Here is a 24,890-nt window from a genome sequence, read left to right as displayed (position 1 = left end):
GTTTCATTGGTTGCCTCTGTCCTGTTCTCACTAGCCTCCTAAGTAAAGGAACTTCTTAACAGGTACACCGATAGGCCAGCAACAACATCAAAAGTTTTATCCAGGGCTGGTCCAAGGTCAGGGTCCAAAAGAAGTGGCCAGGAAAGAGGGCAGCTCAGAGCAGTTCAAGGCCATGTTCCAGTTCACCCATGGGCAAAGCACAGGCAAGATACAGGTCCAGGGCAGTCTGTGGACAGGTTCTAAATAGGCAAGAGATCAGATAGCAGATAAAGTACAGTGCTAGCAGGAAAACATTGTCCCAGCTGCTATTCCAGTCCAGCACTAATCTAAGGTAAAAGGTAAAGGACCGCTGGACGATTAAGTCCAATCAAAGGCAACTATGGGTTGCGGCACTCATCTCGCTTTTCAGGCCAAGGGAGCCAGCGTTTGTTCACAGACAGCTTTCTGGGTCATGTGGCCAGCATGACTAACCCACTTCTGGTGCAAAGGGACACCGTGATGAGTGCCAGAGTGCACAGAAACACAGTTTACCTTCCCGACGCAGTGGCATCAATTTATCTACTTGCACTGGCATGCTTTCGAACTGCTAGATTGGCAGAAGCTGGGACAGAGCAACGGGAGCTCACCCAGTCACGGGGATTCGAACCGCCGACCTTCTGATCGGCAAGCCCAAAAGCCTCAGTGGTTTAGACCACAGTGCCACCTGCATCCCCACAAGCACTAATCCAGAGCCAATGGAGCCACACCCTGACCTCAGCCGATTCCTTTCAGCTATCGTCATCCAGAGATCCTCAATAGGAAAATTTTATTCACAGGGAGTCCTCTCTTGCGGTTGGGCACTTCTCCAGAAGAGGTGGGTTTCTGTCTGGCATTGAGGTACCATCTTTCCCTCAGGTTTGGGACTAGTTTGGCCTTAACATCAGAGGCCAAACTCACTCTCAGCATGGAATATCCCTCCTCACCCTCATCTCCTGGCTCATTCCTCCCAGACTGAGCCTGTTCCAGGCCTTGGTTAATGGCAAGGCCTCCAGGTTGTAGCTGAGACATTACATTCCCATGGTTCCAGTGTTGTTTGAGAGGGAGAAAACTATTTTCTATCCACTTTCTCCACATCATGCATAATTTTACACATCTCTGTCAAGTTCCCTCTTACTCACCTAACTAAAAAGCCCCAAATGTTGTAACCCTTCATCATATGGAAGTTGTTCAACATACCCATCCCAATCATTTTGGCTTCCCTTTTCAAGCTCTACAGTTCTCTTCCTGAGCTGAGGCAACCAGAAGAATACACAGCATTCCAAGTGAGGTCTCACCATAGATTTGTATAACAGCATTGTGGTATTGGCAGTTTTATTTGCTGTCTCTTTGCTAATGATCCCTAGCATGGCTCAGGAATGCTTCAGGACCATGGCTTTCATTTCTGTGGAGGACTGCAAGGGCATTCAGCGGAATACACAAAGATTTCCCCATCAGACTTTCCCAATCAATGCATGAAGGTCAAGTATGGAGTTGTTGGGATGAGAATTATCAGGGGGCTATGCTTCCTCAGCAGGGCTAAAGCATGGAGGGAATGCCTCAACAGGGCTAAATGAGCAATTATCTGGCAGTGGTGGAGAGGACACCTTCTCTGTCTAGAAGGGGAGGGGGAAACAGCATCAGAATGCAGCAGATGTGCTCAGAACATCTAGAAAATTGAACTGCTCTTCACCCATACCTGTGGCTGTTCTAACAGAGAGGCTATTTCAGATTTGCAAAGGGGTGAGTGGCTTGGGGTCAAGATTCTCAGCAATATTTCAAGATTGCTCTTGGCTGTATCAAAGATTCTACTGCAATAAGCAACCTATTTTAAGAGTAATTTATTTTTATGCCCCATAACAACTGTATAACACTACAGACCATTTGTATTTTGTGTGTGTGTGTGTGTGTGTGTGTGTGTGTGTATTCATGCTTACCACATGAATACCTAGTACAAAAGTGCACTCACTTAGGGAAGACTCAGGTTCATCTACAAAGCTTATTGAAGGGAGCTGGAACAGTCAGTCACACACATACACACATACACATACACACACACACACACACACACACACACTCATGATCTTTCTCTAGCTAACTTGAAGGGTAATTGTGAAAATAACACGGCAAAGAGATGGAACTACACACCCCACCATGAGCTCCTTGGAGGATGGGATTAGCTAAATAATAAATAGGTGCCCCCCCCCACTTCACCAACCACCCACTCCCAGGAAGTATTTTGAATTTAGCTTAGTTTAGTTTTGATGCTATGTATCCTTTTCTATTAGGGGATGCAGGTGGCGCTGTGGGTTAAAGCCTCAGCGCCTAGGGCTTGCCGATCGAAAGGTCGGCGGTTCGAATCCCTGCGGCGGGGTGCGCTCCCGCTGCTCGGTCCCAGCGCCTGCCAACCTAGCAGTTCGAAAGCACCTCCAGGTGCAAGTAGATAAATAGGGACCGCTTACCAGCGGGAAGGTAAACGGCGTTTCCGTGTGCGGCTCTGGCTCGCCAGAGCAGCGATGTCACGCTGGCCACGTGACCCGGAAGTGTCTCCGGACAGCGCTGGCCCCTGGCCTCTTAAGTGAGATGGGCGCACAACCCCAGAGTCTGGCAAGACTGGCCCGTACGGGCAGGGGTACCTTTACCTTTACCTTTATCCTTTTCTATTTACACTGTGCATCAAGCGCATGTAGGCAAAATACCCAGGAGGGATGGGACACCAAGAGATGGAGGCAAAACATGGTCACAAGTATATTGATTTCAGAGTTTGGTGTGGCACCAGGCAAGAATCTAACCACTGCCTGCTGGCCGATTCCTCTCCCCAGCCTGTTTGCTGGACAATTGGGAAGGAGTTGCTAAGCTCTCAGCCAACCATGGTGTGAGGCGCTCCTGTGGGCCCTGCCAGCAGCCTGAGTGTGATGCAGCCTGCTATAGTCCCCTACAAACTTGAAGCGAAGCCTTAGCAGACCATTGATTGATGACCGGGATGGGCCATCCTACAACCAGCTTGGGAACAAAACAGCTCCCAGTCCTCCAACACACTAGGTGGTATGATAAAGCCCACTACATAAGGGCTACTAGCCATGGTGCATTGGCAGTATGCCCCTGAAGGCCTATTGCTAGGAACCACAAGTGGGGTGAGTGCTGCTGGACTCAGGTCTTGCTTTTGGGCTTTAGAAAGTCACCCAGTCGGCCATTGCAAGAATACTGGGCTAGGGGCATCATTGGCCAGGCTCTTATGTCCTTATGATTATTTATATTGCAAACTTCCCAGCAAACTTTGTGGTGTGACGTGTCATGCAAAAATGCCACTAGCAAGGGAATAAACTGATGAATAAAATTACCACTCATGATCTGCATACGAGATAGGCATGGCTCCTGCGGTAGCTACAGCTTCCTTCTGCCTTTGAAGCAGCTGAGTTACTTCCAACTGTATAAACTCAGAAGAGAAGGCAGTTTGAACAAGGAGCTGGCAAGGAGCCAGAAGTTCAGCACTTGCCAACAGGCAGAGTAAGCAGCGGAGGCTGAACCTTATCCAATGAAAAAATACCAAGGCAGGGAATTTCCCCCAAGGCGCTTGCCGGGAAATTCTGTTCCCTTCTCCACCCTCCAGGCCCAGACTTGCAAAATCCCCAACCTCCCTCTCTTCTCCCTCCCTTCTCTGCCTCTCCTCTCCAGCTGATAAATGTCCAGGAGTAACAAAGTACTTCCTCATTCTCTTCCAAGCAAAGGGAAGCATCTGTAGTTCCTCCAGCCAGATGTTGCCTGCAGCTGCAGCTGCGCTCAGTAAGTGACAAGGAGGGGTGGAAATACCACAGGCAGCAGAGTGTGGAAGGTAAGTGGCAATTTAAATTGAGAACTTTGACAAATCTCACTATTCCCCTTGGGAGACCCACCAAAGTGTTTGCAGAATGTCTCAGTTTGCACCTTCTTTATTGAATGTGATATTTTAGAAACAGGCACCCTTTTCAAGTTAGTCTCTGCTGGGCACAGATGCTATGCGGTGGCTAATCCAAACTTGTTTCTACTTTCCTCCTGCTGTTGGAAATGCAAAGGAAAAGGGCTTGCGTCTCTTTGGTGACACTGCAAAATGTGAATAGCTGGTCCAAAAGTGTCATTCAAGGCCAGACTAGACATACATAGGCAACAAAGGATCCTGTGGCAACTTTTTAAAAATGAATAAATGGGAAAAGCTTTCTGGGACTTAAGAGTCCACGTCATCCCATGAAGTGGAATGCAGACCTTTTTTAATATGTCAGTTTTGGTTTCTCCCTGTTCTTCATTTTTCCAATCTTAAAGTCACTTCTACACATTTCCACATCAGTTTGCGATTTATGTATTTTAAGGTTCTCATGAAAATTCAGCAGCACTTTAATGCGATTTTCTCAGAAACATTTTTTGTGTTCGATTTAGCCCAATATGCACATTTGGAAAACCAATTTACCCTAATACAGCACATTTGTATGTTATTTTCACCAATACATGCATTGCTGTGCACACTTTATATTAGTATATGCACCTTTACTATATACATTACTTATCCGAAGAACTGCATTGCAAAGTTCAGAGGAGTGCAGGTTTCAAAAGAACAACAAATCCACTGTGATGGAGTCACCTCTTCCAGCATTGGGTATTGGGTACCAGGTTTGAAATATACTCTGTGTGTATTTTTGATGTGCTTAATGCAAGATCTAATTTCTTTATTTATAAAATTATTTATATACTGACATACCATAAAATAGCAGAGTAGTGTACAACAGTAAAACATTAAGCACCGTAAAAAGCATCTCCCACTTCCTGATTACCTAAAACCATTACATATGGTAGTCATGGAACTGCCCTGTTTTCAGTCTCACTTGCGATTATGTGGTTCTGATGGCTTTGTTTTTACACGTGTATATATTTTCTTTTGATAGTGTTTGTATGGTTTTGTCATGGCCTTTGCTAGTACAATAAAATCTTATTTACCATTACATATGTGGGATGCAAGAGAAAATAATCTGTTTTCTATTATCTTTATTTGTACCCTCAGAAGGTAGGCTTTAAATGTTATTTGCTAAATTGGCGTCGCTATGTTGTATTACATTTTGTATTAAGCGTTATGACTAGTGTGCCATGATTGCGCTGGATCTGAGCTGAGTGCACTAAGTTCCCATTAAAATTAATGGGGCTGAGGCTAAAGATTGGCTAAGTTGCCCCACTGATTTCAATAGGGCCTAAGTTCAGTTAGCTTGGTCTAGATCAGTGGTTCCCAACCTTTCTTTGGCCATGCCCCACCTAAGCATCTCTAAAATCCTGACGACCGCCCCCCGTGACATATAATTCTTATTATTCAAAAAGTGAACTCCAATTCATGTGGAGGAAGCCTAAAAGTCCATTAACTGTTAATAACTCATTCTCGAATTGCCCCCCTTAAAAATCAAATTGCTTCCCTGTGGGGCGTGTGCCCTACGTTGGGAACCACAGGTCCAGATCTAACCTACTTTATTCATAGCTCGGTTGGTTACAGCACAGCGCTGGTAACTCCAGAGTTGCAGGTTCAGTCCCTGTATGGGACAGCTACATATTCCTGCACTGCAGGGGGGTTGGACTAGGTGATCCTCAGGATCCCTTCCAAGTCTACAATTCTATTATTTTATTATGTCCAGCCCATGAATAAGGATTGTGGAGGGCAGTCCATCTAGTCAGCGCATCAGCAGTAACCAAATACCACTGTCTCATGACCGACTTCCTTGATCACATTAAAGTCCACTTAAAGTGGGAAAAATTTGGGGTGGGAAGGGAAGAAAATGCAAAAGCTCGCTTACTAAGTTATATGTTCTTTGAAAAATGTAAATATAAATGATCCTGTAACTGAATCTGCAAGCATCTTAGTAATATCAATAGCTTGAGTTTTAATCCTTTCTTTGCAGTTGTAGCACATCATTAATCCAGACAACCACTATTGACAGTATTTCATCTCATCCCTGTAAATCTGCACTTTTATTATTATTTTTTTAAAGTCACTCACTTTTCAGATAGTTGTAAAAAAGAAAATTAAATGATATATTGAAGTAGGAACCATGACATTATTCTTAAGAAGGAGAAAGATGAGATATGACCTTTCCAAGCTCCTAGAATGGTTGGTAGGGGTGATTTAGAGTCATTTGAAACAGTAATAGCAAAGGAAGTGTTCCAAATGCATACTAAAATATTTGCCTGCAATCTCAAGCCATAGTCCGCATCACCCGATGCACTAAAGAAAGTAACTAATGAATCGAAAGAGAACCAGACCAGTGAGGTTCTTGCAAATGTACTCTGTGGTGCACAGCTGGATTTTCAACATACTGGTTCCTTGAGCGAAACATTTGCAAAGCTGGACAGGGAGGTTTAGTTTGTAGATGAGGCTTGCTATCAGTGTTGCGCCCTATTTATTAATGACCTATATCCACACCCATGCCCTGCTTTTTATGCCCACACATATGCACAGTGCATATTATACCACTCAGAAAGGAAACACAGGATTATTCATTTAAACTGCAGCAGCATAGATAATAGGATTTGTTTTGTTGTTTGTAAGGAAGAGCACTGACAAAACTGTCAAAATAATGAGGAATTATGTGAGTCATAGGAGCCAACTATTAGAGGCCCAGGTCTCTTTGACACCCCCCCAAATAAAATATTTGAGGGGGGCAGGCCCCCCAAAGTTGATGGGCATTGCCATTCAAATGGTGTGTGCATGTGCCGCATCATGTGATTGATTGTGCAGGCGGGGCTTACCTGTCTCCCCCCCAGCCAATATTTTATTCAAGTTGGCACTTCTGACCTGAACTTGTTTTAACTTGTTCATATAAGATTTAGAGGTAGGGACAAGCAGTCAGGCAGCTGGTACCCAACTGCTAGTACTCAATTGCTGCTGATAACCAATTGTTCAGGGTGGCTAAAACAAAAAGGGACTTCAGGGAACTCCAGATGAACCTCTACAAACTGGGTGAATATGCAGCGAAATGGCAAATGCAGTTAGATGTGAAGAGTACAGGAATGCACACCAGAGCAACCTCCCCCCCAATACAAAAAGTTCACTGGACTGGACTGAACAGGAGGAATGGGAAATGAGCCCTTGGTCTGATCGGCTCCTCTCAGAAGGGGAGGGGGAGGGGGAAGCCCCCCCTACAGTTTCAGAAGGAGAAGGAGACAGGGCTGCTTCACAGCTGCGTGAAGAAATGCCTGGCTTCAAATAGTAGAGGAAGAGGGGGGAGTTAGAGAGCAACCAGAGGAGACCTCCCTGGAGAGCCTGGAAGACCCTCCTTCACCAAGGGCACATAGGTCCCTACACATTCAAGAACAAAGGATGCAAAGGAGTATGACTCCTGGGACTTCCCGTAGGTTACCAGGATGTTGTGGGAGACGGAAGAGGGGGGCTCAGACATCTCCTAGGCGTAGAGACATGGGTCTTTTGTCTTGCAACCAGACAACTGAATAAAAAGCCATAAATACAAACTGTTTGTTCTTCGCGCTATCTGAGGCTACTGGGGGAGGAGAAGATACTCCATGCCTGACAAATATACGCTGATGGGATCTGAAATGGTGGTGGTTGACCAGAAACAAGACCTTGGGGTTGTAATGGATAGCTCGGTGAAAATTTCAACCCAGTGCATAACAGCTGTGAAAAAGGCAAATGTCGTTCTAGGGTAGGGTTGCCATACGTCTGGAATTTCCTGGACATAGCTGGGATTTGGTCATCGGAAACCATCCGGGTGGAAATCACTGAAATGTCTGGGAAAATCCGAATGTATGGCAACCTATATTGGAAGTGTAGATTTTGGTGAATTTCCTTGAAAATAGCTAAACAAAAAACCAACAACAACAGCTCAACAACTTTGGCCCAAAATGAGGTTTTTATTGTTGTTTTTAGATTCTGCAAAAATAAATAAATCACTTTTTGAAATATGGCAACCCTATGCTAGGGATCATTAGAAGAGGGATTGAAAACAAATCTGCCGATAACACGCCACTGTACAAATTTGCAGTGCGACTGCCCTTGAAATACCGTATACGGTTCTGATTGACTTGCCTCCAAAATAAAACTCTACAGAGCTGGAAATGTTTCAGAAAAAAGGAAACAAAAATGATTGAGGGGGTGGAGCTATGCTCCTTTGAGATAAGGTTACAACGCACAGAACTACCGTATTTTTCGCTCTATAAGACGCACCTAGTTTTTAGAGGAGGAAAACAAGGGAAAAAATATTCTGAATCAAATGTTGTTGAAGAGGCTTTGTGTTGCTTTCGCTGAAGCCAGAACAGCAAGAGGGATGGCTATTGTGCAGCCATCCCTCTTGCTGTTCCAGCTTCAGCGAAAGCAACACGAAGCCTCTTCAGTGAAGCAGGAGGAATGCTCCCATTACACTGAAGAGGCTTCGCGTGGCTATCCCTGAAGCCAGAACAGCTATCCCTCTGGCTTCAGGGATAGCTGCGCAGCCTGCAATCGCTCCGTAAGACACACACACATTTCCCCAATAAGAAGAGACGTGATAAGGGATGCGTAAAATTACGCACAGAACGGAAAAAGCCCTTCTCATACTACTAAGCTAGAACATCCAATGAAGTGGAATGTTGGTGGATCAAGGATGGACAAAAGAAAGTAGTCCTTCACACCAGGGCATAGTTAAAGTAGGAATCTGCTCCCACAGTATGTAGCGATAGCCACCAACATAAGATTAGACAAAATTAGTGTGCACGAGGCTGCTAATCTATACCTACTAACCGCAATGGCCATGGTCTCCCTCCAGTGTCAGAGGCAGTGTGCCTCTTCACGCTGGTTGCTGGAAGTCAAAAGTGGGTGGGTGCACTCTGGTCATACCTCCAGGCTTCCAGTGTTTGGACACTGTAAGGACATGGTGCTGGATTAATGGGCCTTTGGCCTGATTCAGCAGGGCTCTTTTTATGTGTTTGATGGATGTAGAGGCATCTTCCCCAGAGGTGCTTTGTGTTTTTTTTAAAGAAGAGAATTGGTTAAAACAAATTAAGAAGAATGGTTTCAGCATGCTGTTTGTTGCCTCAGTGTAGGAGGGTGAACCGGATGCCTTTTAATTGCTTTCCAGCCAAGCCCATAATTAAAAAGGAAAGTATGGATACTTGCGAGAGGTTTCTGATTTTAGTAACATGGTCCCTTTTGAGCACCCAAACATCTTGTTGCCTAAAGAGGACTGAGACTTTACCAGAGGAGCAGAGTCAACAGGTACAAAATATTGTGGGCTGGCCATACCTGTAACTGCTATGTTGAAGAATGCAGCAGCTTTCATCATCCCTACACGACAAGATCACCTACTAAACATCCCTGAGCTAGGAAACTTTCCCTCCATATGTTTTAAGACTCCAACTCCCATCATCCCTTACCAGTTCTGCTGGAGGTTGGATCTGATCTGATCATCTCTGAACTAGATCTCCATCTGTAAATACGCTGAAAAATGTAAGGCTGAAGTCCATATTTACTATTATTTATTATAAATCCTAATATCTGCATAATGCTTTTCAGGACAATGGCCTTCTAAAGCAGCTCACATAAACAATGACCTGACTCACACATCACTAATCCATAATTGAGCTTAACTATGGTTTACAGGTTCATTGGGCTTTGCTTTGCTCTTCCTTCTCATAGAATCAAAGAACTGCAGACTTGGAAGGGACCCTGAGGATAATCTAGTTCAGTGTTCCCCAACGTTGGGTCTTCAGCTGTTTTTGGACAACAACTCCCATCATCCCTAGCTACCTAGCTAGCAAGACCAGTGGTCAGGGATGATGGGAATTGTAGTACGAAAACAGCTGGAGACCCAAAGCTGGGAAACACTGATCTAGTTCAACCTCCTGCAATGCAGGAGCCTCAACACGCTTCTTCAAATTAAATCATTGTCTCTGTCCAAACAAACCACAAACTGTAACCACAAGGTTTGTTTGGGGGAAACAAAGTTCAAGCTCAGGTTCAGGTATAATGCTAAGTCCATCAATAGCTTAGTTGATGGCCAGCAGCAGGAACAGAGGAGAATCAAAGTGGCTGCAGTTTTAACACCATGCTACATGTTCACCTTTGGGACGTGGGTGGCGCTGTGGGTTAAACCACAGAGCCTAGGACTTGCCGATCAGAAGGGCGGTGGTTCGAATCCCCGCGACAGGGTGAGCTCCCGTTGCTCGGTCCCTGCTCATGCCCACCTAGCAGTTTGAAAGCACGTCAAAGTGCAAGTAGATAAATAGGTACCACTCCGGCAGAAAGGTAAACGGCGTTTCTGTGCACTGCTCTGGTTTGCCAGAAGCAGCTTAGTCATGCTGCCCACATGACCCGGAAGCTGTACCTCAGCCAATAAAGCAAGATGAGCGCCGCAACCCTAGAGTCGGTCACGACTGGACCTAATGGTCAGGGGTCCCTTTACCTTTACATGTTCACCTTTAAACCATACTTAAGTTTAACCATCGTTTATAAAGTGACATGAGAGCAAGGCCACTCCACTCATCACTCATTTTAACGACATAACTCCACCATTTCCAAACATCCATATCGGGGTGGGGAACTGGTGGCCCCTCCAAGCGCTGTTGGCTGGGGTTGATGGCAATTGGGAGTCAAACTCTGGAGGGCCCAGGCTCTCCATCTCTGATCCATATGTGCAGGACCCAGCCTGCTCCAGCTCCACCCAGCTAATCCACTTTCCTGTGGTTTCCCTCCAGTGATTCACTCACTGCCCTGCTATTCCTCACTTGCCCTGCTTCTTCTAGCAATTCTTGTTATTCAGGTGCAGACTGTTCCCTTTGAAAGGACGGCTCTTTGTTTGTTATCCATCCAGGCTCCAGTTACAGATCCAAGTTCTTGAGTCAGCTGTCTGTCATTATTTCTTTCCCGTCCGTGTGTTTTCAGATTGTGGCGGAAGAATGTCTTTTGATCTGAAAGCACAAGGGGCTACATTATGCGGCACTCAAAGCCCTGAGGAGCTGCATGTGCACTTGCTGTGGAAAAGGCTGACATACACTTCCAGACATGACAAAAGCATGGGAGGCAACAGGGCTTGCTTTATGTGAGCAAACACCTGCTGCCCCAGTGAGGAATGGAGAGGTGGAAAATAGGGTTTGTTGTGTGCCACACACACACATACGAAGATAAATCGTAGAGACACTAAAATAAAGTTTTGATGTCCTAGCCAACCCGTTATTTTTTTTTTGGGGGGGGGGGAGAACCCACAGTTCTCCACAGGTGCTGAGAACTGTAGTTCATCGGCAACATCTGCATGGACACAGGTTCTCCATCCCTGCTGTAGCTTGATTTGTAGTACCCGGCAACATGTTAGAGAATTGGCCTGCAACTGACCTTTAGAAGTACTAACAATAACTTGGTCTGAAGAGACATGCATCACTACCTGCTCATTTTGTTTTCGAGAGTAACCTTGTTATAAAATCAACAGAGGCAAAGGCACCCATCAATATGATGGGCTGTCAGTTCTGCCTTATAAGCCCATGAGTGCAGTACATTTTTCTTAGGAAGAGCAAAGCACTGCATATGAAAACACAACTTGGGAGTGAAAATCTCCTTCCCTACTGCCAGCAGCATCCTGGTTAGCACCTGGGGTCTTTGCATAGTTTAGGGTTGGTGCTGGAGGAGAATAGAGTGCTTGTGCCTTTAACAGCTGTGTAGCAGGCAGATATTCAGCAGTTTAGGTCTCTTCTAGTATGGAAATGTAATTATGGGAAGAGCTTTACCTGATGTCATTATGTCTGTCAGGCATCTTATTATCTCTCTTACACACACCCAAGGCGACGTGGTCTAAAACACTGAGCCTCTTGGACTTGCTGATCAGAAGGTGAGCTCCTGTTGCTCTGTCCCAGCTTCTGCCAACCTAGCCATTTGAAAGCACACCAGTGTAAGTAGATAAAAAGGAACTGCTGCAGTAGAAAGGTAAAGAGTGTTTCCATGCACTCTGGCACTCATCACAGTCCTCCATGCACCAGTAGCGGTTTAGTCATGCTGGCCACATGACCCGGAAAAGCTGTCTGCGGACAAACTCCGGCTTCCTCGGCCTGAAAAGCGCCTTTGACTGGACTTAACCACCCAGGGGTTCTTTACCTTTACCTACACACATCCATTCTAACTGCAACAGAGGATACAAATTTGCATAAGCATGTTTTGCTATTGTCCTTTCCTTTAATCTCCTGTATGAGTTTCTCTTTATGTTAGAAGCTCTTTTGTAGTACCTTACATGAGTAAGTGCTAAGAGGTCACACACTGTGTTTTTGCAGGCACTTTACCAGCAGGAGCTGGCAGCAAGACCCAATTGCAACATCAAGGAACTTCCCGGTGTCAAACCAGAGCCAGAGGTGTTGTTTTAGCTGCTTGGCATAATGGTTATGACATCCTGCTATGGCCAAGGTCGTCATGTAACTAACGCCTCTGCTGTTAGAAGCACAGTTACCAGGAAGCCCATGATTATGCTGAATGCTATGGGCTTGCAGTGAGAGATGTAGTCAACAATTACCAGACAATCACAAGCAGAATCTTAGCTAAAGGCTAGGGGTGGGTGAAGAAGTTCATTTCGGCTCAAATTTTAATGCAAACCTGCCTAATTCCTATTTCCTAAAACCATACGCAAACCAAAAACACAGCTGTCTTTTCAAATTTCCATTTCTAATTCTGTTGTGCAGTTCTCCAGCAGAAAATAAAGTGTACAAAGATGCTTTTATTAGAGGTGAAATGTACACAAAAAGCAACAAATTAGGAAGAGGAGGAGGAGGAGGAGGAGGAGTTTGGACTTGATACCCCACCTTTCACTCCCCTTAAGGAGTCTCAAAGTGGCTAACAATCTCCTTTCCCTTCCTCCCCCACAACAAACACTCTGTGAGGTGAGTGGGGCTGAGAGACTTCAGAGAAGTGTGATTAGCCCAAGGTCACCCAGCAGCTGCATGTGGAGGAGCGGGGAAGCGAACCCCGTTCACCAGATTACGAGTCTACCGCTCTTAACCACTACACCACGCCTTATATTTGAAGGAAAAATGCCTTATATTTGAAGGGGACACTGAATACCAAAATGTGTGCATTGGGCAAAACTGAATATAAAGATGTGTATATTGGGGGGAGAAATGAGTACTAAAATGCTGGTGCGTTTTCCCAAGGGGAAAAAAGAAGACAGAATGATACTGAAATGTGGTGACCTGAAAACTGGAAAAATGAGAAACTGATAGACATCAACATTGGGGGGAAAAATCACCCGTCCCTGATCATGGGGTGGGGAGGGGAGGCATGGAGGATCATTGGTCACATGGTATAGAACCTAGAAGTCAACAAAAGCTTAGGCCAAAACAAATCTGCTAACCTCTAGGTGCCACAAAATGTTTTACTGCAACAAACAACAGCTACTCTGCTGAAGGCTGTAACTGGCCACAAGCCGTTATTAACAGTTTTAGCTTATTTCCAGTATTTCTGTACTGTCCAAGAACAAAGGTTTTTGTGGAAAAAAACATGAGATCTAAAGTAAAATACAATAAAAAGATGAAATCTAAACATTGTGAAACCAGAGTCATTGTAAAATCAGCAACTGAGAATTACATCAACGCAAAGGATAAAAATCACACTGTTGAAAACTACCATTATTCGAGATACCGATTTTTTTGTATCCCCTACAAGTCAGAAACCCACATTGTTGCAGACAAGTGTATATTTTAACACCATGCGTAAACACAAACACACACACACACACACACACACACACACCCTGCTCAGTCCTTTGTAAGCCTGGCTCTACCTTTGAAACTTCCTGGACTGTATGGGCTCATTTCCAATTCACTCCGCAGTTGACTGGACTGGATTAACGCCTGATACTTTTAGACCCTGAACCGTTCAACAACCCTGGAAATGCAAAGAAAACGACTCAACTTTTAAGCCTGGTCTTATGTATTTATGGGAACAGGTTGAGGCGATGAGATTTGCAGCTCTTTCAGTAGTTTGTTATGATTTAGACAACATTAAGCACATCTTTTTAGACCTCTGCTTCATATGTCTCGGGAACCTCCAGGCAGCTTTAGTATTCTCCTGATAAAAGGCAGAGATGCGAGGAGCAGAACAGCGGCACATTCTCCACAAGAGGATTTATCACCTCTAACAATTTGTTTTATCTGCTGTGTCAAAACTCACGGCGCAGAATCTTTTTGCTGAAAGTATGTGCACCGGAGAAAGGGGCTCATTTCCTTAAAAAATAAATTACACTGATAAATTTGCTGCATTACGAGCCTGGCCCTTGGATCTCCCCCCCCCCCCCCCGTTTATTTTGTATTTCTCAATGTGCACCTCATAACAGAAGGCTCTTATAATTCACAACATACTCAATTTTATTTTACCCTTCCCCCCCCCATTTTAAGTTAGACACTCATTTCCTAGATGTAGCAATACTGGAAAAACAAAAGAGAGTATGAATGAAGAAAGAATAAAAAGAGGAAAACATGGGAATTCCAACCCCTCTCTCTACCCCCCCCAGCCCCGCCCCAAAATATAGGACCAAAATATAAGTGTTTCTGGGAAATGTAAAAAATAAATAAATTGCACATTAGCAATGCTATATCAAGTGTGTTTGCTATGACTCTGGTCCCCCATGACTATTCAGTAGAAGTGGGCAACCTTTTTCAGATTGAGGGCCTCATTCCTATCTGGGGGTGTCACATGACAGTGGTTGGTGGAGCCAGCAGCTAAGGTGGCCATTTAAAGTAATATTCACCTCTCTATCCTCCATCTGGGCAACCAAGAGGCATGATGAGGATTCAAGGACACAAGCGAAAATATGAAGCAGAGCACCAAGCAGGAGTGATGAGGTGCATGTGGCCTGCTAATAGTCACAAGGGTCAGACAGGGAGGTCTGGAGGGCCACATTTTGTTCCTCAGGCCTGTGGTTCCCCACCACAGTGGTACCTCGGGTTACATACACTTCAGGTTACATACGCTTCAGGTTACAGACTCCGCTAACCCAGAAATAGTGCTTCAGGTTAAGAACTTTGCTTCAGGATAAGAACAGGAATTGTGCTCCGGCGGCACGGCAGCAGCAGGAGGCCCCATTAGCTAAAGTGGTGCTTCAGGTTAAGAACAGTTTCAGGTTAAGTACGGACCTCCGGAACGAATTAAGTACTTAACCTGAGGTACCACTGTACTTTACAGTTCCCCACTGCATTACAAGGATGGGGTACCTGTGGGCCCTCCTGATGTTGTAGTCAACAACATTCAAAGGGCCACAGGTTTCTCATCTCTGCTGATCGGCTTGATCCTTGGAGATAAAACGAGGCTGCACATACATTGCTGTTTTTCCTAGTAGTCAATGACTACTTGGGATTCCGAAAGCTATCAAAAAGGTCAGTTTTGATTGCGTAACTCTTCAGCACAAGAGGGCAATAAAAATTATTCAGGATGTGGGGTTTTTTTGGGGGGTGGGGTGCATTCAAAGTGTTTGAGACCCCTCAGGAAAGGGGTTTGAATGCATATACTCTTGAGTATGACAAAGTTTTGGTCAGTGTAGACCCAACTTAGCCCTTGGGTGGTACAATGGGTCAGTGTGTCAGGCTGTTAACCAGGGATGGCTGTGGGCAGCATTCCTGCGTTACGAGAGTTTACAGTAGATGACCACTGGGGTCCCTTCCAACTCTACAATTCTGTGAGTCTATATTCATTGATTTCAGTGGTTCTACTCTGAAAACCATCCTGCATTTTGTCTCTTCGGGCCTATTTTTTTCCAGGCATGTGCACATTTATGTAGGTTTAATCAGCGAGGGCAGCCCTAAAACATACCCCCTTGGCAACGCTAGTCTTCGCCTTTTTATTCCAATTTTGAGAAGGTAAAGCCATAGTTAGAAAAATATATATAGTGTGTACTAAATGCTGTTTCATTTATTTATAGAATTTCTATAGCATTTATTTCCCACAAGAAAAACAAATATATCTCTTTAGTATTTCCTTTTCAAGCACAGGTATATAGCCATAAGGCTGACATAAAAGCAGAAAGACATAAAGTTGCAAAGCAAATCCATGCTGCCACCTAGTGGCCAAATAGGCTCTCAACATTCCTAAAGCTAAAAGTTTCCTGGGGGTTTATCTGTGCATTTATTGCACCAAAATGTCCCCAGGTAGGGAAGTAGCATAGATTGTTTGAATTCTCTCAGGCTGTTGTAAAGAAACTGGGTTTTTGGGGGGTTTTTTGGTGTGGGTAGGGTGGGGTGTTGCTCTCAAGTCAAGGAATTACTAAGGAAGTAAGACCCATTCATCATTTCATAGCCCATCTTTCTAAAGCTGAACAGCATCCAAACAACTTGGAAGTTTCTTTCTGGGTGGGGTAGTGATGATTAGCGTTGTGCCCAAAATATTACCCCACATTTCCTCCTTGCCCTAGTATTCCCATCAATAAAGGAGGAAATAAATAACATTCAAAAATTATTAAAGGGGAGAGAAAATTTTGGTCAAATCATCATGGGTGGCGTGCAGCATTCCCCCTCCCCCCATGTTTACCTGACTTTTGAGGTGGCCAAGGTCTGATACAGATGATTTTCCTAAAACATGGCACCCCTTTATTTCTTCAAATAACTTTTGAAGTCACAAAGGAATATATTTCTTTGACAAAACTATTTGCTTTGTGGTTTTGCATTTCCCACTTTAGGGGGAAAAGAAACTTAGTGAAATGAAGGTGTACCGTATTGGCCCGAATATAAGCCACACTTTTCTGCCAAATTCTGACTGCGAAAACTTAAAGTGCAGCTTATATTCAGAACCAAGTGCTGCACTCCCGCCTCCCGGCGCTACTGCCCTGAACAGGAGACAGGGTACAGCTGGTGCTGGCTTGGGGAGGTAATGCAGGAAGACGTTAGTGCCAGGAAGCGGGCGCACAGTGCGCTCAGAACTGAGCACTGGCACTGGCCGCCGCCCCCCGCCCCCCATTCAGGGCAGTAGTGGTGGGAGGCGGCCTGCACCTGCAAATAAGTCTTTAATTTTAAAGGTGCAGCTTATTTGTGGGTGAGGCTTATATTCAGGCCAATATGGTATATAAAAGGAAGGTTCTAGGGACCCAAAAAACACCCTGAAGCTCTCATTAAAAACAACAAATTAATGTAAACACACAGTTCCACATAGATCTCTGCATGGAAACTACACGTAGTTTTGCAAAGAGGTTTTAAGCTGAGGCTAAGTTCAGAACTGGGACGCAGGTGGCGCTGTGGGTTAAAGCCTCAGCGCCTAGGACTTGCCGATCGAAAGGTCGGCGGTTCGAATCCCTGCGGCGGGGTGCGCTCCCGCTGCTCGGTCCCAGCGCCTGCCAACCTAGCAGTTCGAAAGCACCTCCGGGTGCAAGTAGATAAATAGGGACTGCTTACCAGTGGGAAGGTAAACGGCGTTTCCGTGTGCGGCTCTGGCTCTGGCTCTGGCTCTGGCCAGAGCAGCGATGTCACGCTGGCCACGTGACCCGGAAGTGTCTCCGGACAGCGCTGGCCCCTGGCCTCTTAAGTGAGATGGGCGCACAACCCCAGAGTCTGTCAAGACTGGCCCGTACGGGCAGGGGTACCTTTACCTTTACCTAAGTTCAGAACAACAAGTCACATAACAGAAGCACCTCCTGTGTTTTGTGCTGTATCCCAAGAATACTTGCAAAAGGAAACTGCATAATCCCACCCACACACACACTTGAATCTCTCAAGTTACGGAGAGCATCAGAAAGTTTTTTTTTTTCTAAGATGGCTGGTCTCTTGCTTGTTCTTGCACACCAGAGAGTGAGCTCAAACAGTGCAGTGAAATTGCACACTAACAGCATCCTCTGGAAGGTCTAGTTTCAGTTTCTTGTTAGTTAACCTTGTGGGATGTACTGCTGTGCCAAAAGAAGTCAACTGTTAAAAGGAGCATTATATAAAATATTAGCATACCTCAACAGTTTTCATACCAACAGGCACGTTTCTAACACACACATTACTGCAGATTCCAGCAGGAAACAAGACAAATGCCTGTGACCTTATACAACCCTCCTTACTGATCTGTAAATCATGGAGGTTGAGTTATTTGAGAACTAAACTGAGTTATTTTATCCCTAGCGAGTGCAGATATAAGGTTTAATATGTACAATTTTGTATATTAGTAGGTGACCATCGTGCCTGTCCATTATGGAGAAGAACACTGCAATGATTCCACTGACTACAGATGTACCTAACAAGAAGGAGACGATGTGCATTTTTGGAACAGGCGATTTTGCAAGATCTCTAGGACACAAAATGATGCAGTGTGGCTATTCTATAGTGTTTGGAAGCCGAGGTGCTCAGACTTCTTCTCTGATCCCTGAAGGAGCCACAGTGCTTTCTCATGCAGAAGCTGCAGAAACATCTGCTGTTATCATTTTAGCAGTCCACAGAACACATTACAGCTTTCTGGAAAACCTAAGGGAAGTTCTCCATGGGAAAGTGCTGGTGGATGTGAGCAACAACCTCAAAATAAACCAGTACCCGGAATCCAATGCTGAATATCTTGCCCAGCTCCTGCCAGGCAGCAAGGTGGTGAAAGCATTTAACACCGTGTCAGCCTGGGCTCTGCAGTCAGGTGCACTGGATGCAAGCAGACAGGTAATGATATTTCTGCAGCAAAAGCAGCTCCCATTTAAAGAGACTTGAAAGGTGAAAGCCCAGTTTTAGATCTTCATTTTGCAAATCCTAAAGCTCTCTAGGTGAACTGCTTATGGCATGATATAAATCTGTTTCTAAACTGGAGATCTAACCATCTAAGGTTGGCAGTCTTAGTTTTATATCGTGGTCCCAAAGAGCTGATAAGAAAGCAAAAAGTTTGCATCAAGTATGAAGTCCAGCTTTTAATTTTCTTCTTTGTGGGGAGGAGGGAGGTAAAGGGCCCTTAAGGAAAATCACAAGCCCTAGACCAGGGTTGGGGAACCAGTGGACCTGCCTTTGGACTCAAGCCTGAGACATCATGGCAAATGGTAAAGGATAATAGGAGTTATATTCCACCACCTGGAGACTGCAGGTTCCCCATTCCCTGCCCCCATTTCTGATTCTTCTGTTTTAGCCAAATTCTGGTCAGTTGATAGCCTTCTATAAACACGAGCTAATTGTGGGCATTAGACCTACTCTGGCAATTCAAACACAGCTTCTTACTGAAGTCAGAGCAGTGTTCGAAAGCAAACACTGGCAACAAATAAGCTCTCCCTTCATTGTGTTGTTGTTGCTGCTGTTTTGCTCCAGGTATTTGTCTGTGGAGATGACAGCAAGTCAAAGGAAAAGGTGATGGAGATTGTTCGAAGCCTTGGTCTTACTCCACTGGATAAAGGGTCTCTCTTAGCAGCAACGGAAATTGAGAATTACCCTTTGCAACTTTTCCCAATGTGGAAATACCCCATCTATCTCTCCCTTGTCCTCAGTGCATTCATCTTCTTCTACTGCGTGGTCCGCGATGTGGTCTATTCTTATGCTAAGCAACAAGTGGACCGTTCCTTTTTTATTGCCATCAGCATCCCAAACCGTGTCTGCCCTGCTGTGGCACTCATCCTCCTCGCTCTGGTTTACTTGCCTGGGATCTTTGCTGCTGTCCTCCAGTTATACAGAGGTACAAAGTACAGACGCTTTCCAGATTGGCTAGACAAATGGATGCTCTGCAGGAAACAGCTTGGCTTGGTAGCCTTGGCTTACGCTTTCCTCCATGTTTTGTACACACTCGTGATCCCTATTCGGGGCTACGTACGATGGAGGTGGAACTCTTATGTCATTGCACAGGTAAGTTGATGTTGTGCTGTTTCTTCTCCCATTCCACCACCAGCACTGAGGTCTTTGCAACTTTGTATGGGGATGTGATGCAAGCAGGGCTTTGAAGCCATCAAACATAGCTGTCAACTTTTCCCTTTTCTTGCAAGGAATCCTATTCGGAATAAGGGAATTTCCCTTTAAAAAAGGGAAACGTTGACAGCTATGATCAAAAACATCGCAAGGGCTTAGGATATCGTGCTTGCTGCTCTCCATCCAGCACAGATCATGCCCTCCTGCTTCGCCCATGGAGACATCCAAATGTAAAAGAGAGTGAGGGGTGTTCTCGGGCTTCCAGTAAGAGCAGCCATTGGTTCTTCCTGGGGGGGGGACCTCAACTGTTTGAACCCCAGTTGCCATTTAGAACCTCTAATTACCACCAGCCATCTTAACAGTAAAAGCAAAAAGCATGGGGTCTTTATCCCATGCTGCCTCTGGAAGGCAGATGCCCCCCCCCCCCACTCACAATACTGTTACCACACCAAGGATGAAGAGCTGTTGGGGAAGGCTGTGAAAAAATTCTAAGATTCTGCTCCTCTGGCACTTTTCTGATTTACGATTTATTAGTGCTCTGAAGCCTAGAGATTGTTCTAACACTTTGGTCTTAAAAATGAAGCCAGATATACTCCATTCACCAACCCACACACATACCCTGCAGTTGGATTTGGGCCCAATTCAGATCCACTGCCTAGTCACCAAACATGTTGTGGCATGGAATTGACCCCCTCTTCATTCATGACACTGTCCACCATGTAAGGTTCTGGACCTTTCAGAGGCGGACATTTGAACAAGGTCTGTGCTTGTCAGGTCAAGCAAGCAAGCACATCCCACAGGGAAACCTTGTAAAACTTCTGCCACCTGCCAGAAACAAACTTCCCTACACAGCTGACAGAAACAAATGTTGGCAAATCTAGAAAAGAGGGAATTCCATTTTATCTCCAGTCTTTACCATTCTAAGATGACAGAAATTTCCTGACTTCTGATGGGTGCAACTTTTGTCAATTTGCCGTGCACCTACAAAACCTGTCAAGAGCACCTTGAATATTTCACAATATTAATTTAAAGCCATTTTATAGCTGTATTTTAATCTGTCTGTGCCTACTGGGTATTAAAAAGTATTTTTAAAACTTTTATCACCTTAGGTGTTGAACAACAAAACAGAACCATTGAACAATGAAAGAGCCTGGATGAGTGACTCGTATGTTTCTTTGGGTATCTTGGGGTTCTTTCTGTTTGTCCTCCTGGGAATAACATCCTTGCCCTCTGTCAGCAACAGTGTCAACTGGAGAGAGTTTCGCTTCGTACAGGTAAGAGAGCTTGCTAGCCAGCAACCTAACTTTACTTCTTCCTCACTTTCAGTGTGTTCCTATGGACATTTCTTCAGAAGTAAAGCCCAATTATCCTGGGGACATCTGGTTGGCTACTGTGGTAAAGACGATTCTGGGATATATAGGCCATTAGCCCAATCCAGCGTGGCTCTTAATTCAGGTATGGAGAACCTGTGGCTCTCCAGACATTGCTGGACTACAATTTCCATTCCTAATATATTGGTTAGGCTGCCTAGATGATGGAAGTTGGAGTCCATCCTATATATAGAGGGCCACATGTTCCCTATCCTAGTCTTAATATTTGTCTGGAAATGAGGAGGAAAGGGGCCTAACCCAATCCAAACCAACCGTTCAGGAAGTCTTCAAAGACACTTCTCCAGGTTCCCTCATTTTTGGGAAATTAATCACTCCTGCAAGGACTTCTCTGTGGCTGCTGCAGATAAGAGATGTTTTGTTCCTACTCCTTGAATTTTTATGCGTTTGTGTCAGGGCCATCTGTTTGCAAAGGTTTCTCTTTAGTTTGATTGTAGGTTTTATGAACGACATATTGTTGAGTTTGCTTTTTCACATCTGGGAAAACCAGTAATCACATGTTTTAAAATTATAATTTTTAGAAAGTTTTGAAAGTGAAATCCACCAAAAAGCTGGGAAAAATAGATTATACATACTTTTGCTAATCCTCCCTACAGTTCATTTCATGTATCTAACCCAAAGAAGAGAACTGTGCCTCATAGGCCTGATTAGTTAAATGTCCTGCCACTATGATTGAGAGCTTCCTTTGCACACATTGGTGTTGAAAGGTAGCATAAACCTGTCAATGATACAGCATGTGAAGCCATTATCTTAATGCATTATGAACTGCTGCTCAGCCCTGTGGGCAAACTTGCCCAAAGGCACAATGGGCTTCTTTATCCCATCTTGACCAAGAAAATTGCCAGCCAGAATCAGTAGGAGAACTGAGTTTTGGTCATCTGTTGATAACAGAATAGAATGCTTCCTGATTTGCCGCCATGTATCTCATAATAAGGAAGTTATCTTTGCAATCATGTTTTGTTTGTTCTCTAGTCTTATCTGGGCTACCTGACGCTGGTGTTGTGCACTGCCCATACACTGGTCTACGGTGGGAAGAGGTTCCTGAATGCTGGCACCTACCCATGGTGCCTTCCTTCCGTTTACATCCTCTCTCTCATTATCCCCTGCATTGTGTTGGCCATGAAGTTTTTCCTCATATTTCCATGTATCGATCGGCCGTTAACCGATATTCGACAGGGCTGGGAAAGAACACCCAAAGGCATAAGCCAGACAAACAGCAGCCACTGCAGGTCAGCTGTATAAGCTCTTAGCAAATGTACAGTTTCAACACACATATCTGCAATAGCAAAAAAGAAGAGTGCAAGCAATTTATACGTATCGAAAATAAGCTCAAAAATTATGTGTTCCATTATTACTCTGCAATGTAAGGCCCAGCAACTCTCAGCGGCAACTGGTCAATATTCATCTAAGCTGTTTCGAGGACGAGTGCACCTTCCTTTTCTGGATTTGAGACTGAAGGAAACCATTATCTCCTCTGTGTAAGAGGAGCCCAACATGCAGTGGGCCACATCTGAGAATATGAATTACACTGATGTTGAATATGTTTATGGCAGCACTCCCTTCAGTTGTTTTGCACTAGTTCCCATCATCCCTGATGACTGATCAGTTCAGAACATTTGGAGGACATTAAGTTGGGAAAGGCTGGTCTATAGACAAAGCAATAATAAATTTGAACTATGGCTTTTGGTCTTACTCTGTGCCTTTTCAGATTTATGTTCTCTTTCAAATTTGAGCAGCACTTTAAAGGTTCCTAAATTGACTATGCTTTCCTAGGCCATGTATACTGTGTACACACCTGCAATTTCCTCTCATTGTGATGGAAAGTGTTCATGACTTTGTGGAGAATGTGTTGATAGTCAAACACAATGGATCCCCCTCCCCTATAAATTCATGGTCAATGGACTTTGTGGTTTTGGACTGGATTTGAATTGGAATTTTAAATTCATTTTTGCTACGATGGACTCAGGATCCAACAAAATCGTTTAATTATAGTGTTTCCCTGCATATACCTATGAATAAGGTTATGATTAAGCTGCACTTACAAGCTTAATCAATAACAGGCAACTGCTTTTATTCAAGTGTCTTGGGCTCCGAAACTGCCTACTGCTGTATATTATGTATTGTATTTTTTTACCATTTTTAATAATATTCAGTAAAACAAATGCCTTATGTTTTCCACACAAAAATCACTAACTGTGGTCAGCATACCATAAACAGATCCTACTCATAAACCTCTATGCAGAAACTTTGCTCACCAACATTTATATTCTGTATATCCTGATCATCATAATAAAGAAAGTTTTAAGAACAAAGTCTCTTTGCTGCACCTACAAGTGTGGTCATGGGTGGTCGCGGACCAGATCCAGGTGCTCATAAACTGATTTTCCATATCAGGGCAACCCAACATTTCATACCAAGTGGGATGCAAGAGTACTTGTTTGCAAATACAGTGGTGCCTCGCAAGACGAAATTAATCTGTTCCGTGAGGCTCTTCGTATAGCGGTTTTTTCGTCTTGCGAAGCAAGCCCATTGACAGCTTAGTGGATTAGCGCTATTAGCGGTTTAGCGGCTTTTAGCGATCAGCTGTTAAGCAGCTTATCAGCGGATCAGCTGATAAGCGGCTTAGCGGCTTAGGAAAAGGGGGGGGAAAGGGGGGAAAACCCGCAGGAACTCGCAAGACATTTTCGTCTTGCGAAGCAAGCCCATAGGGAAATTCATTTTGCGAAGCGCCTCCAAAACGGAAAACCCTTTCGTCTAGCGGGTTTTCCGTCTTGCAAGGCGTTCGTCTTGCGGGGCACCACTGTACTCATAGAGCAGGGGTGGGGTACCTACTGCTGTATGGACTCCGGCTTCCATTGGTGGCTGGAGGTAATGCTTCCAAGACTGTTGGTACAGTGCTACCTCGGGTTACATACGCTTCAGGTTACAGACTCTGCGAACCCAGAAATAGTGCTTCAGGTTAAGAACTTTGCTTCAGGATAAGAACAGAAATCGGGCTCCAGCAGTGCAGCGGCAGCAAGAGGCCCCATTAGCTAAAGTGGTGCTTCAGGTTAAGAACAGTTTCAGGTTAAGAACGGATCTCCGGAACGAATTAAGTACTTAACCCGAGGTACCACTGTACAGTTGATTGTCAGGAGCTGCAGAAGGCGTTGACATCTATGGGCCGAGTTGTGAAGCTTTACATTGGGCTGGGGTTTGGTTGGCGCTAGACAAATCCAAGGAAGCCCTATGCCAATCTGCTTAATATGATTGGAGGTTATGGACCTGTCAGTCTTGGTGGGGTGCACCCCCTTATCAGCCACCACTGCAAAGCACAGAGTGAAGGGTGGGGTGTTGAATCTTAACTGAATTATCATATTACATTCCACAAGTGGGTCCTACAACAAAATGTTGCAATGTGGAGCACTGGCGAGGAAGGCGGGTACGGGGTGTGTGCCCTGCCCTGGGTGTCAGCCATGAGGAGGGGTGACATCGCCACATGCCCTCCTTGATGTGGAGTGCTTCTATTCAGGGTGCCGGTCAGTCATGCCCTCATCAAAATGGCTCAAGCAATTCAGCAAACAGCAAAATACAGTTTTCATACTTTTTGAACTTAATTGCCTGTAGGGATTGATTCTGAGGCTTAAGTGCAGGTAAAAAAGATCCTGGCTGCAACATCAGGTAACTGACAGGTGGCTTTTTCCTTCCATCTTG

The 24,890-nt window shown here is 44.8% G+C and overlaps 1 protein-coding gene across 2 annotated transcripts; it reads left to right on the top strand.

Annotated features, from left to right (window-relative positions):
- Positions 1–3,676: 3,676 nt before the first annotated feature.
- On the top strand, positions 3,677–23,509 carry STEAP4 (STEAP4 metalloreductase). 2 transcript variants are annotated; one of them, XM_079948357.1, is made up of 5 exons: positions 3,677–3,847; positions 18,117–18,591; positions 19,222–19,749; positions 20,919–21,083; positions 22,170–23,509. In XM_079948357.1, exons 2-5 carry the CDS (start codon positions 18,139–18,141, stop codon positions 22,437–22,439), a joined length of 1,416 nt encoding a protein of 471 aa, XP_079804483.1. In that variant the 5' UTR covers positions 3,677–3,847; positions 18,117–18,138; the 3' UTR covers positions 22,440–23,509. The 2 variants fall into 2 exon arrangements, with proteins under 2 accessions (XP_079804483.1, XP_079804482.1); XM_079948356.1 differs by having other exon boundaries at positions 18,114–18,591.
- The last annotated feature ends 1,381 nt before the right edge of the window (positions 23,510–24,890 follow it).

Source organism: Podarcis cretensis (genome assembly GCF_951804945.1).
Source record: "Podarcis cretensis genome assembly, chromosome: 12".
NCBI classification, from domain to species: Eukaryota; Metazoa; Chordata; class Lepidosauria; order Squamata; family Lacertidae; genus Podarcis; species Podarcis cretensis.
Note: the sequence above shows the minus strand (reverse complement) of the source record. Positions and strands in the feature narration are given on the sequence as shown.